The sequence below is a fragment of the Leptonotus elevatus genome, chromosome 9 (genome assembly GCF_054856555.1).
Source record: "Leptonotus elevatus isolate MCC_2025b chromosome 9, RoL_Lele_1.0, whole genome shotgun sequence".
Taxonomy (NCBI): Eukaryota; Metazoa; Chordata; class Actinopteri; order Syngnathiformes; family Syngnathidae; genus Leptonotus; species Leptonotus elevatus.
The window spans coordinates 18,124,240-18,136,967 of NC_141247.1; the positions used below are offsets into that span (position 1 = coordinate 18,124,240).

Genomic DNA, 12,728 nt, shown 5'->3' on the forward strand with positions numbered 1-12,728 from the left:
CTGTGGCCATCTCGTGGACAAGGGAGTTAGCTGCACTTAAACTCCATTGAGACAGATTGACGATTTTTTTTTTTTTAAATAACCCCAATTTAATCTTCGTCACCTCGTGACGAAATGGTCACAATTCAGCCTTGAGGTTCGATTCTGCTCTGACATAAAAATCCCAGCAATATCTGTCAGCATCTCCACAGTGGCCGCTTGTTTTATTCACTTCATTGCATGCAGCGCATAATGGAATTCAGAACAATCGTGACATACCAGCTGTCGCCCTACATCCATGCATGTTGTGATGGGGAGCAGGAGCGACAGCTTTTAGCCTTTTCCCTCTCAAGCATCCACATTATAAGCAGTTTACAAGATTGACCATTGGGCAGAGGAGTGATGCAAATAAGGGGCTAAAATTAGAACAATAGCTTACAGTATATCTTCATCTTCCATTTGCCTTTAATTGTCAGTACAAATCATGCGTGGCACTTAATTTGCATACAGTTCTGCGAAATTAAACGAGAGAGCGCACGGTGATGTACGCTTTACAATATTTACACGAATTGTGCAATAGCACTGCCATTATCATAGTGCTGCACTTATAGCAGAGGAACGCTTAGCCTTTAATAGGGGTAGGTTGGCACGCATGCACACAACGCACACACGTAATGCTTTATTTTGTCCCAGGCGTCCCTGATTTCTGCCCACTCTTCTAGTTTCAGAGGGGGGAGAAGGGTTTTGGGGGTGGGGGGTAATACCACGGCTTTCTCAGGCCAGCTGTGTTACATATTCCTCATCAGAATCAGAATCATTCTAGTAGACCTTTTCACAATGACGTCACACTTGCTCGAGGGGGGCATTTCTCTGATGTCACCCTAATAAATAAATACATAATTAAAATTAAAAATTAAAATTAAAATTAAAATTAAAATTAAAATTAAAATTAAAATTAAAATTAAAATTAAAATTAAAATTAAAATTAAAATTAAAATTAAAAAATAAAGGGTCATGAGTCTCAACAGCAACAGCATCATTTGCACAGCTGTCCGATACTATGCAATTTCACTTTCGACTACTTGGCGGCGGCACACTAAGTTAATTTGAGACAAAAACAGGAAATAGGCCCTGCTGTTAAATTTTTTTTTAAATATTTTTATTTTTATTTCTTTATTAATTCAAACTCCAACATCCAATTCAAACTGAGCACACAAACCAGAACGGTGCTGTCAAACAAGACACAAGAACAAAACAAAACAAAACAAAACAAAACAAAACAAAACAAAACAAAACAAAACAAAACAAAACAAAACAAAACAAAACAAAACAAAACAAAACAAAACAAAACAAAACAAAACAAAACAAAACAAAACAAAACAAAACAAAACAAAACAAAACAAAACAAAAAACCCAAAAGGTCTAATCAGACTACTATGCTACATTTCAGCCACTGATCTGAATATATGACTGGTTAGCCGATAACCCATACACGCCCGTGCTAGCCGTTGAAGCCAGAGGGCGGCCATCTTGCTCATCCCATCTCGCAAGCAGATGACTGTATAAAAACTATACGGTATACATACAGATTAAACATATACAGCTTGTAGGCAGCATAGGGCCGGGGGTGGGGATTTTGTGGCGGGATGCTCACTATTTTTCAACATGTAAATAAAAAAATAAAAAACAAGTGGATGGTATGCGCTGTTTTAAAGACCCCCTTTTTCTTTTATTGCTCAGTTCCTTAGACCCGAATATTAGATTTGGCAGAGACATCTTTTGTTGAATTACTGTTATAATTCTTTAATAAAATATAAAGTTTCCTCCTGTAAACATAATTAAACATATAATTTATACATGTATTTAAGGCAAGTTGTAAAATGTCTCAAGTCCTCTTGTTTATGTATAACAAATTTAAAACATCATAAAGGGCCGGGGGTGGGGATTTTGTGGCGGGATGCTCACTATTTTTCAACATGTAAATAAAAAAATAAAAAACAAGTGGATGGTATGCGCTGTTTTAAAGACCCCCTTTTTCTTTTATTGCTCAGTTCCTTAGACCCGAATATTAGATTTGGCAGAGACATCTTTTGTTGAATTACTGTTATAATTCTTTAATAAAATATAAAGTTTCCTCCTGTAAACATAATTAAACATATAATTTATACATGTATTTAAGGCAAGTTGTAAAATGTCTCAAGTCCTCTTGTTTATGTATAACAAATTTAAAACATCATAAATCATGTTGTTTCTACTAAGTACTGTCTCAAATGTTCTCCAATTTCCATACTGTAAATGTATAGGATCGTATGCCGAGAAATGTTTCTCGGGAGGAGCAATATGGCGGCCTCGCAACTTCAAAAGTCTTGGCCTATCGACTATCCTGTCAGCGATTTCAGCACATCACAGTTTTTATTGACAATTATGAATATGATTGTGAGATGATAATTTTGTTTGAATCTTTTTTTTTTTTTTTACGGGATTTGTTTACTGTAATCCCATGGAGGGATTGCTATGCTGTTACACTGATTGTACAATATTATTGTGTTATCTTTTGCTTTTGCTCTCTGTCAACATATAAGCACCAAGGCAAAAAAAAAAAAAAACTTTCCGTAAATGCAACCAAAAAAAAAAAGAAAGATGCTTCTAGAATATTTATTGTGGAAAGAATACCACATGGTTATTGCAACCACCAAAGGGAACTTAACAGAAAGGTGGGAGAGCAATGCTGTCATCTGCTGGTCTTACCATGTTTTACAGGTATTGCTGTAAATCTGTATTTTTCAGCAGGTAGGCCTACTGTACAGGTTATCTGTACAGTCAGGAGACCACGGGTTCATATCTCAGTGTAGGCCTTCCTGTGCGATGGTCCCATGTTATTTTCATGGTTGTGTGGGTCTGCAAATTTACATTTACAGTCGGCCTATATTATGTTTATACAGTTGAATCTCTCATGGCCTTGTTTGTCAGTGAAGCATATCTTGACTGTGAATGAGTGTTTTACAAGTCAAGCTTGAATTACTTGCATGATCCCAGCGTTGTGCCAGGTTGTTATGACAAGACATATTATTTTGTTTGTGGTTTCATGTATGCTCATTAGTGACACTTCTTCTTGGCCTGAACACATGTCATAACATTATACAATCATTTGTAGAACCACAGAATAACATGTTTGTTTTTCAATTATGCACTCATTCGCATGCATAGAAATACAGACCCCCCCCCCCCCCCCCTCCCACACACACACAATATCCAAGGTGGAATAAAGCCGAGAGAGCACTGCTGAACAAGAATATTAAAAATGTGTAATAATAATAATAATAATAATAATAATAATAATATTAATAATAATAATAATAATACCCTTGTAAGCGGTAAGAAAATGGATGGATGGATGGATGGATGGATAATAATAATAATAATAATAATAATAATAATAATAATAATAATAATAATAATAATAATAATAATAATAATAATAATAATATTTTACTGTGCATTTTGAACAAATAAAATGTATGATTAATTTGTGATCAATCATGAGTTAATTATGAAACCTATGCAATATTTTGTCCAATAAATGGCTTTCATTGACCTCGCAATACAGCAAAGTCGCCCTGTAGCCTCTGCAGAATTTTTTTTTCCATCGTCCAAACATGGTGGGTTGAATTGATGCCAAATACTATAGCTCGATTTTGGTCTCATCTGACCGCAGCACTTACTTCAGCGGGGAAAAAAAAGAAAATATATTTCTGTCGTCAATGATACCATGCAGTGATGCAAATATAAGCTAGACACCCTTCCATGACTTAATCCTGTGCTGTGAGGAACTTTCAGTTTACGTTGAGTATGGCGACACCATATGGACAAAAGTGGTATTGTTATGTCTGAAGGAAGACCACATTACCTATGAGGACAAGCGTATTGCGTCGTTTTTTTAACCTCGCTCCAGCGAATGAAATTCGGGCCATTGTTGATCATTGACTGTCCTTTCATCCGGGATAGCTTTTGACGTATGCCATAAAGCAGTCAGCACATTTGTCATTTTTTGTTCCTACCACCCTCCTCAAAGTTGCTTAGTGCCAGTAAAAACGATACAGACCCCCTAAAGGTGTCATAAACTAGTTTTAAGTCAATGTTTCATCAGAAGAGTTATTAAAATATTTTACTAAGGTTGAAATGTTCCTTAGTGCTACTTTAAGTCTAATAAGATTTTTTTTGCTCTCACATGGTGGATTTTTGAGAAATAGTTTTTCACTTTAGAGATTCCACTGCACTAATAAAAATGACTTGTATTTTTTTATTTAATTTTAATTTTACTGAGACTGTTACCCAGGTACAACAGCCAAAGTTGAATACAGCAGAGACGGACGGCAAAGCCAGGACATGCCACAGCTGGTGCACTGTCAGTCTATCGTATCAATGTTTTGCATGCATATTCTGTAAACAAAGCGCATTCCTCCTCTTTCAACAACAAAAAAAAAAAACCACAAGACATATGATTCTGGATTTTAGTGTGAGGATAAGAGATATGCACAAGACACACAGCTTAGAGCCAAATCGTCTTTTTTTTCCTTCTTTTTTTTAAACTCAACTCTCTGCCTCTCTCTGCTACCGCAGCGTGTGTGCGTGTGTTTTGTGTTGCGTGATCAGTGTGCATGTCAGCACGCAGTATGTCAGCATAACGACTCCCGCTGCATTCTCCATGCTTGAAATAGATACAAGGAGAGATTTGCTCACACATATTTATTGGAATAATTTTTTTTTTGCAGAGTAACTGTATTTTTTCACCTGTATGAAATTCCTTGAACCGTAGCTTAATAGAAATAATAAATAGATTGTCAAATAAATAAATACAAAGCAACATTCATGTTTCTTTTCTTCTTAGCATTAGACCGTTTTACATCTGGGTGTCTTTTGTCAAAAAGGTCATCAATAACTGCATTGCAGCCACATTGCATTCAAAAGAACGCTTTATCTTTGCCTTCCATTAAGTTTCCTCAGGAACGTCATGTAGGGTTTAAAAGGCGCCAGGGTTCGTGCGTTCGGTTCCATTTCGCACTCATGGTCAGCCTGGAAGAGGAAAAGAGGTTTCGTGTTACTCGCCCTCGCCGCAGAGAATGCAATATACTGTCAGTATCGTCTATTAAGCACAACACATTGTGGGCATCGTCAAAGTAGGAAACTTCCATAGAAATAACACACAGGAAATGCTGCAAAATGTATTTGTTTAGAATTCAACATTTTGGTAGGACGGCGGATAAGTGGTTAGCCCTGCGGTTTTGAAAATAGATCCTGATTTTTCATGTTTAATTCGTTAAATCATTGATTAAATGACAATTAACTCCAACTGATGTCAGTTATTGTAATGCAGATTCATTAAATGCTTGTGTTTCAAAGCAAATACACGGGAAGAGGACCTTGAGAAAATAATCTCATATTAAATTGCAATCGCAATATTAAGTTGGAGGGGATGGGGTTTAATAGCAATGACATTTTTTTTTTAAATCGCCCTGTCCTAACAAACACACAAAAAATTATTCAGTTTTTTACGAAATAATAATAATAATAATAATAATAATAATAATAATAATAATAATAATAATAATAATAATAATAATAATAATAATAATAATAAAATCTGGCAGCTGTGGTTACCAGAAAAAAAACCTGTAAAAAATACAGTGCAAATGTAAAAAACCTTACAGAACAACTTTTTTACATTTTATTGGTATTAAATGTACAATAAATTTTACCGGGATTCAATGTATAATAAGCAACATCTGCGTGTACATTTTACAGAACAAAGTAGTATAAAAGACGCATGTTCTTGGTAAATAGTACTTCATTTAAAAAGCACTTTTACGCCTTACAAAGCACTTTACATTTTGACAAGCATCAGGAGGTTCAGTAGCTGCTTAGGGATACTTCGATGCAGTCACAACTGCCTGGGATCAAACTGACAACCTCAGGGTTGCAAGGCAAACACTCTACCACTGAGCCACGCCAACCTTTCTTTGTTAAATTACCAGCAAAGGACTGCAGCATCTACAAGATTAAAATTATGTATAATATAGAGGTTGTTCTGTAAATTTGTTTACATTTGCACTGTAATTTTTACAGAATTATTCTGGTAATGGAAACCATAGCTGACATTTTTTTTGTAAAATTTTCCGTTAAATATATTTTTTTTTTTACAGTGCACGGTCACCTTATATGAGTAATTTAATGACAACTATCATAATTTTTCGTGATTTTGTAGCGTAAATAGGCAAAGATGTGGATGAGGGGAAAAAACATGATTGCAACAAGTGCCTGGCATGCACCAGAAGTGACCTCAACGCACTCTATTGGTTTCTGCTGACTAACCTGTTCAAATGAAGGCCTCAGAATCCGCAGATTTTCCTTGACCTCTGTGAGGATGTGCTCATCCGCATGATGTACCGTCACATTTCTTAGAAGATTCCCAAGATCCCGGCTGAAAACCTCCACACAGAAATTCTGAGATTGAGAGCCGCAAAAAGGGGCTTAGTCGTCAGGCTTTATTTCGTTTCTTTCGCCAGGTAGTGAAATAAAAAAAAAGAACTCACCACATTTTTGTACATCTCTTCGGAAGGCATCTGCACTGCGTCAGGCTACAAAGACAGAAACATTTTAGGTACAGTTGCCGTGCACTTCGGGGCAAACAATCATTCACAACAAAAGGACAAGTCAGTGAACCTAGCATGTTTTCGGAAGTAAGCACACGCTAAGTCCACGCAGGAGGGCCTGAGCCGAGATTCGAACCCATGAGGACTTCTTGACTGTGACGCGGGTGTGCTAATCTCGGTTCACCTGTGCTACTGTTACTGTATCTAATGCTAGATAAAACACAGACTATGAAAGAATCCATAAAGCGACTCCGTAGTTTGCATCTTGTGGACTCTCTCGGACGATATGCCGCCATACGTTTTTGAACTGATTGTTTAATGGAGATATGATTTCCAGGTCATAGTACACACAGTCCATGTCATAAAACGCAATGAAGCTAAAAAATCCTTGCACCTTTGCTTGCTTTACCATTTACAAGATAAGCACGCAATAAAATGATGAATGCATTTTTTTACTTACAGACGTGACAATAAGTTGTTTGGCTTTGTAGAGTTTGTTGAGTCTGTCCAGACTTCTAATCATCTCCATGCGCAAGTTAAAGTTGACACAGTCGACAGCACTGTAGCAAAAATGCAGCAGCAAGACAAGAGCAAACACGCACTTCATCATACTGTTACTCTGGTCTATCTCGCTCGCTCTCCTCACAAGTCCGCCTTTGCTATCTTAAGTGTGACCGGTTAATGACATGACCAGCACGGGCCCATTTTTATTTGATTCACAAAGTCGCCGCAAAAAAGGAAGCGACTGATGTCATCCTGGGCACGTACTCAAACGCGCTACTCAAAATTTGAAATTGCTCAACAGTTCACACCGCCAGTCGTGTCCAACCACATTCTCACTCACCTGATGAGATTAAATCGTCTTGTTATGACACTAAGAGGTGAGAATTGAGCGAAATAAATGACTGGTCTCGACTGGTCTCATACAAAAGGCAGAAGAAAAAGAAATGTTTTGTTTGCCTTTTTTGAAACGATCACATCCGAAACAGTGCGCACGCCATGAGAACTATCATTGTCACATAAGCACAATTTACACGTTCATTTACTTAATAAAACATGTAATTGCTAATCAATAATTTCCTATTTGTAAGATGAACATGATTCAGCCAAATATAATTAGGACTTCACATTGATGTGGACGAGTGTCAGGGGTGGAAAACTTGACAAATGTTGCTTTTGGCATGATGACCGATTAGTTAGCATATCCGTCTCACAGTCCGAGGTCATGAGTTCAAATCTAGGCTCTGGCTTTCCTCTGTGGAGTTTGCATAATTCCTTCTGTGTCTGTGTGGGTCTTCAATTGAAGACTGCAAATGTATTTATTATTTAATTATTGTAAAATTTGTTAACTTAATGAAAATGTCTCAGTTTCCCGATTTTCAGCTTTGCGTCTCAAGTCCTGGTGGATTTTGCCAACCCAATTGTTTGTCCCATTATTACGCAGGTCCCGTCCCGACATTCCGTTTTTCAAGTCCAATCGGCAAACTAATTATTTGGGCCGTGTCCATGTCAAACACACAGTTGTTATAGTTATTCATACAATAACCCAATTAAAAAGGAATTTAGCTCTCAAATCGCTAGCAGGTGTGTTTTCATCATACCTGAATTATAGAACTACTTTGCGCTTCCATGTCTAAGAATCATGGGAAATGTAGTCCCACTTAGCCTAAAGCTACGGTCGCTGGTCAGACACAATGCAAGTTGAGCTTTTCTGACGGCATATTTCAGCTATTGAAATGTCAACCAAGATCAATTTAGCCTTAGCTAAAGTAAGAACACAATCCGATCGAAGAACAAAAACAAATCTATTTGTTTTTATCCCATCTAAGGGGCGGCCATTTTGCCACTTGCTGTCGTCTGATAATAACATCAGACTTGCTCCGGACTCAGATCACGGCCAATCACAGCTCAGCTTGCGAACGTCACATGTCCAAAGTCAGAAAACAGGTGAGCCGTGATTGTTTTTCACCTTGTGATGTCATTTTCCATCGACAGCAAGTGGATATAAGGCAAAATGGCCGCCCAATCTATATAGATAGATAAAAAATGAGTGGATTTTGCTGTTTAATTCATATTCCACAATCACATTATTAACCAGAATGCTGTTTAGACTAGTGGTGGTGCATAGAACATATTATTGTCAAGAATTTTTTTTTTTTTGTTTTTTGTTACTTAACTTCCCTTTTTTTCAGTGAAAGATGGGCAACCCCTCAGTTTTTTTTTTTACTCTACTCTCCACATGTCATCATACATCCTTTTTTTTTAAAAATAATTTTACAAACACGTTCATTGCGTAACCTTTGTTGGCGGTGACTGGGACTTTATAATAGTTTCTGTGGTTGCCTATGAGCTGATGAATAATAGGCCTTAAGGGACTTTCTAAATAATATTCAGAACACAGTCACTAAAGGCCACGCGTCACACAAGCCTCAGCTATCTTATTGGTTCCATGAATGAGTTTGTAATATATTTAATACACGATAAACACCAAGTAACTACAGTACAGTATGTGACAATCACATTAAATTTAAACTTCGATTTGGAAGCTGACTAAGTATATTCCCAAGGGCCGTTTGCATACAGAGAGCACAGAGTGTTTACATGTTTTCCCAAGTCATAACATTTCCTGGTTATGAAGCTGGGCGGCGTAAGAAGCCACACTTGGTTACCACGGTAATGATTATTTTCCATTTCAGTAACCCTAACCCCCATATACAAGAATAATATTCTCTGTAATTATGACTTTATTACTGCTTAAGCTTAGGTTAACTTTTTGATGCTTTTTTTTTTTGGCTGCACACATTCTCACATCCGCTCAAATCTGTCATTTACGCACCTTCATGACAGGTATGCACTCTGAGTGGGATAACTGTCGTGATTGACTGTCGAGTTTATTTGAGCTTTTATTTCAGTCATGATCTGTGTTTTGCTATGTTGTCCTTGTGTGCCTCTCTCGTCTCGTCAAGAACTGTCATGTACACCTGTGTTTGCCTGCCCTTCCTCATGTGTCAACCAATCAGCACCCTCTGCAACATGTGTCCTGCCCAGGTGTGTCTCGTTGTGTCAATTAGTGTGCGTGTATTTAGTCTTGTGTCTTCCCTTTGCCTGTGTCGATTTATTGTGTTTTCCTCCTATCATGCTGCCGTTTTTTTTTTTTGCCCTGTAGGTCACCCACGGTTTACCTTGCTTGATTTTTGGATGTTTTTGTTTGTCTGCTAAGCTCCTTGTTTACCTCCTTGTTTTTGTTTAACTGAATCCCTTTTTTATTTTATTTTACTGCACCTCTGCCACCTTGCCCTGCTTCCCTGCACCTGGGTCCTCATCCCACCATAACGTAACATTGAAAAAATTCTCTCACTTACTCAGTTTTATTTATTTTCTGTTACGGGCCTATAACCTGCAGTCAAACTTAGCCAGTGAACATGGACTATAGATAATTTTACTTTCAGTTTTACTTGCTTGACAAAAGAAGAATTGGATTTAACGATCAAATAAAGCAGTTTTTGATTCTAAATATAATTTAATGATTTTACTCAAGTACTCAATATCTTTTACAAGTTTTATTGAAAAAAGTAGAAGCAGAAGTAGAAAATGTGATCAGTTGTGATTAATCGCGATTCATTACTGAAAATTGTGCTATTAATAAGTTTTAAACATTTGACACTTGACAGCACAAAAAAAAATCTGTTCTATCACATCAATGTAATTTTTTAAAAATGTATAATCGTCATAACATTGCGATGGTGAGCTAGATAATGAATCATTTGTTTTAAAAAGCCTCTGTCTGTCGTCAAATACTTTAAAACGTCTCGCATGGTTTGAGGCGCATGATCTATACAATGACACCCACATCGTTTTTTTATTGATGTACCTCCAAACATGCGTTCAGACATAAGCACAGTATTATTATTAAATTATTTGTATTCGATTTATTCCATACAGAATACAGCAAACAAATGCACATGACTCATCCGCTATGGAGGCTATATATATTTTTAAATACGATAGATTTAAATGAGATTCAAAAGTGTCAGGAAAAATCCACGCGCCATGATTTACAGCCAGCCTCACACTTCAATGACTCCTCTTACACGTTTGTCACCTATAACGTGTGTAAGTCTGGATGGCGTGCAAGCCAGGCACGAATGGGGTAATATGGCCCTTAGTCTTGCTATTCTATGGAAAAATTCACCTCGCTTGAAGTCAAACAAAGGGTTAATTCTAAAACATGAAACAAAGTACTCAATTCTGCTTTTCTCAGTATGACACACAACATAACCAAAACTATTACTGAAAAGAAAAACAAAAATGTGCTTCTTCTCACAATTATATATTTCCAATAAAATATGACCTCTTATGCTCTACATTTAGTTCCGTACTGTATTTTTCTTTAGCGTCGCATGCGGGGCTGTTTTGTGACTCATGCAATGCAGCTTCTGCAGTTGAGTGTCATCCTGGAAACAACTGTGGTGCTTGTCTTGACACCATCAGTGGAAGGACAGTCTGATGAGTGAGCAAATGTTGCTTTGAGAGTAGCGTGTAAGGAGGGGGATATTTGCGCATTTGACACCTTCCACACATCTCCAAATCCCCCATTCCATTATTTTTGTATATGCATGTGCTCGTGTTTAATATTGTGTGTGTGTGTGGAGAAATGAATGGCCATCAGTGTATATTAAAGGGGAAGGTCAACCCAATTTTTCTTTTCCAATGTGTTCTATGCCCTATGGAGGACCAAAACTGCCAAATTTCTAAATAAATGACTAAATAAATAAGTAAATGAAAAAAGCAAAAGAAAAATACAATTCGAAAATTAAAAAATATTTATAAATTGAAATAATACAACTATATATATATATATATATATATATATATACATACACACACACATGAATAAATATATTAATTTATATATATATATATATATATATATATATTCTATAAAAAAAATATTATTTTTTTATATCAATTTTTATTTTCACTTTGTCATTTATTTATTTATTTAGTCATTTATTTATTTTTATTTGGCCAGTTTTGGTCCATACTGCCAGAACAAAATGTTATTCAAATGAGGGGCCGGTCCTAAGCGTGTCTTGGGTTGAACTCCGTCATTGCAAACTGGCTTTAATTTATCGAGTGAACGGGTCGGCGAACAAGGAAGCAATGGAGGACTATCTGGTCCACTGTCATCACGACTTGTTGTCGAGCAACGCAAGTCGCAAGTTGTGGTGACAGTGGACAAGATAGACTGTCCGTTGCTGCAGCTCTCCATGTAAGCTGACAAGACTTACTTGTTATATATATATATATATATATATATATATAATTTTCAAATTATACGTTTTTTATATCCGTTTTTATTTTCACTTTTAGTCATTTATTTAGTTATTTAGTCATTTATTTATTTTGAATTTTGGCTGTTTTGGTCCTCCATATTTATGCAGCCCCATTAGTATAAATATGTTAGTGGAATATAAGTGTAGCACCTGAAATTGTATATTTTATTTTATATGATACTGTATTTGAGTCATGACACTTATGCACATTTAGTTTATTCTAAAATGTAATTTAGCACACTACCCTAGAGGGCAGTGTTGAGCTTTTGTTTTGAAAGGATGGTTGGCCAAGTGTACCAGAGAAGAATTCTGAGACAGGACTTTGTAAATAAGAGAGAGCGCGAAAACGGGCGGTGCTGTACCGCTTGATGGTTGAATGTTTTCCCGTGTCCAGTGATTGGTGTAACATAAGCGGCATAATCCAGCCATTTTTATCCATCTCAGAGGGCGGCCATTTTGCCACTTGATGTTGACTGATGATGACATCACAGTTGCTCAAGTTTCAGTAACAATCAATCACAGCTCAGCTTCAGAAAACAGGTGAGCTGTGATTGGTCGTTAACTGAGCAACTGTGATGTCATCTTTAGTCGACAGCAAGTGGCAAAATGGCCGCCCTCTGAGATGGATAAAAACGTCTGGATTTTGCATCATAACTCATATTCCACAAATGTAATACTAACCACAATGTCATGTTTCGACTAGTAAGGTCACATATAACATATTATTGTCAAGAAATGTTTAAGGTTGACTTCCACTTTTAAG

The 12,728-nt window shown here is 36.7% G+C and overlaps 1 protein-coding gene across 1 annotated transcript; it reads right to left on the minus strand.

The window, feature by feature from the left end:
* Positions 1–4,953: 4,953 nt before the first annotated feature.
* LOC147168638 (uncharacterized) lies at positions 4,954–7,284 on the minus strand. Its single transcript, XM_086085566.1, has 4 exons — positions 7,090–7,284; positions 6,570–6,614; positions 6,349–6,480; positions 4,954–5,052 (listed from the first exon to the last, which is right to left on the minus strand). Exons 1-4 carry the CDS (start codon positions 7,237–7,239, stop codon positions 4,954–4,956), a joined length of 426 nt encoding a protein of 141 aa, XP_085941692.1. The 5' UTR covers positions 7,240–7,284.
* Between the last annotated feature and the right edge of the window lie 5,444 nt (positions 7,285–12,728).

Coding starts and splice junctions, on each gene's coding strand:
- LOC147168638 (XM_086085566.1), bottom strand. CDS start 7,239: ATGATGAAGTGCGTGTTTGCTCTTGTCTTGCTGCTGCATTTTTGCTAC. Junction 6,481..6,569: donor AAGAGATGTACAAAAATGTG/GTGAGTTCTTTT, acceptor TCTCAATCTCAG/AATTTCTGTGTGGAGGTTTT. Junction 5,053..6,348: donor TGAGGCCTTCATTTGAACAG/GTTAGTCAGCAG, acceptor TTCCTCTTCCAG/GCTGACCATGAGTGCGAAAT.